Below are 750 nucleotides of genomic sequence, written 5' to 3'. Positions count from 1 at the left end.
CCCCCTCCTTGGGCGCTCGTACGCCTAGACCCGTACCAACCCGAGGTGATCCCGGCGGCGCGGCGGCGCCTCCCTGCTCCCCTGCCCTCGGAGAGGAAACACTGAGACGCACCTGTATTGATCCCCAGGCGTCCCGCAGGCGCCGAGAGGAAAAGGAGAACCCCTGTGCCCAGCCAGTTCTCCCAGGCCCCCTCCCCGCCCTCCGCCGCAGAAGGGAGCCCAGGGCTGCAGGTGCAGGGTGGAGGAGAGGGAAAGATCAGTGAAGTTCAGACAGAGGACTGCGCAGGAACCACGCGCTCCTAAGGGACCAAATGGAGATCGCTAAAGCAGAAGGCGTACAGCCGGTGGCGGGGCGCGCAGGGAGAGCCCCCCGCGCTCATTAATGAACCAGCGCCCCCTGAGACACCCTGTCCGTCCGGGTGGCGGGGCACAGGACATGCGAACACTGCGAACTTACGGAAGAAGATGTACTCGGTGTAGCTGCTCCAGATCTTGTCGTCGCGGTACTGGTTGACGAAGGCGGCGGTGCCCGAGGAGTTGCACGCCACCATGTGGAAGCCGGCCTCGGACAGGCGATCGAACGCCTGCTCCAAGTAAGTGAACTTGAGGTAGAAGCGGGACGTGTACTTCTCGGGAGGGCGGTCGGGGTCGCGGCTCTCGTTGAGCGTGTCTCCAAAGACCTCCTTGGCCAGCGCGATGCGCCCGCACACCATGATGCGCGCCACCCGCCGGAACTTGGCGTCCGCCTGG

The 750-nt window shown here is 65.5% G+C and overlaps 1 protein-coding gene across 1 annotated transcript in view; it reads right to left on the bottom strand.

Annotated features, from left to right (window-relative positions):
- The window catches only part of KCTD8 (potassium channel tetramerization domain containing 8), a 208,275-nt gene that overhangs the window by 206,055 nt on the left and 1,470 nt on the right, over positions 1-750 (bottom strand). Inside the window, exon 2 of the mRNA XM_006776609.2 lies at positions 458-746. Coding sequence (XP_006776672.2) covers positions 458-746 — 289 coding nt within the window. The remainder of the gene's footprint in view (positions 1-457; positions 747-750) is intronic.

This window comes from Myotis davidii, unplaced genomic scaffold (genome assembly GCF_000327345.1).
Source record: "Myotis davidii unplaced genomic scaffold, ASM32734v1 scaffold629, whole genome shotgun sequence".
In the NCBI taxonomy this organism is placed as follows: domain Eukaryota; kingdom Metazoa; phylum Chordata; class Mammalia; order Chiroptera; family Vespertilionidae; genus Myotis; species Myotis davidii.
Note: the sequence above shows the minus strand (reverse complement) of the source record. Positions and strands in the feature narration are given on the sequence as shown.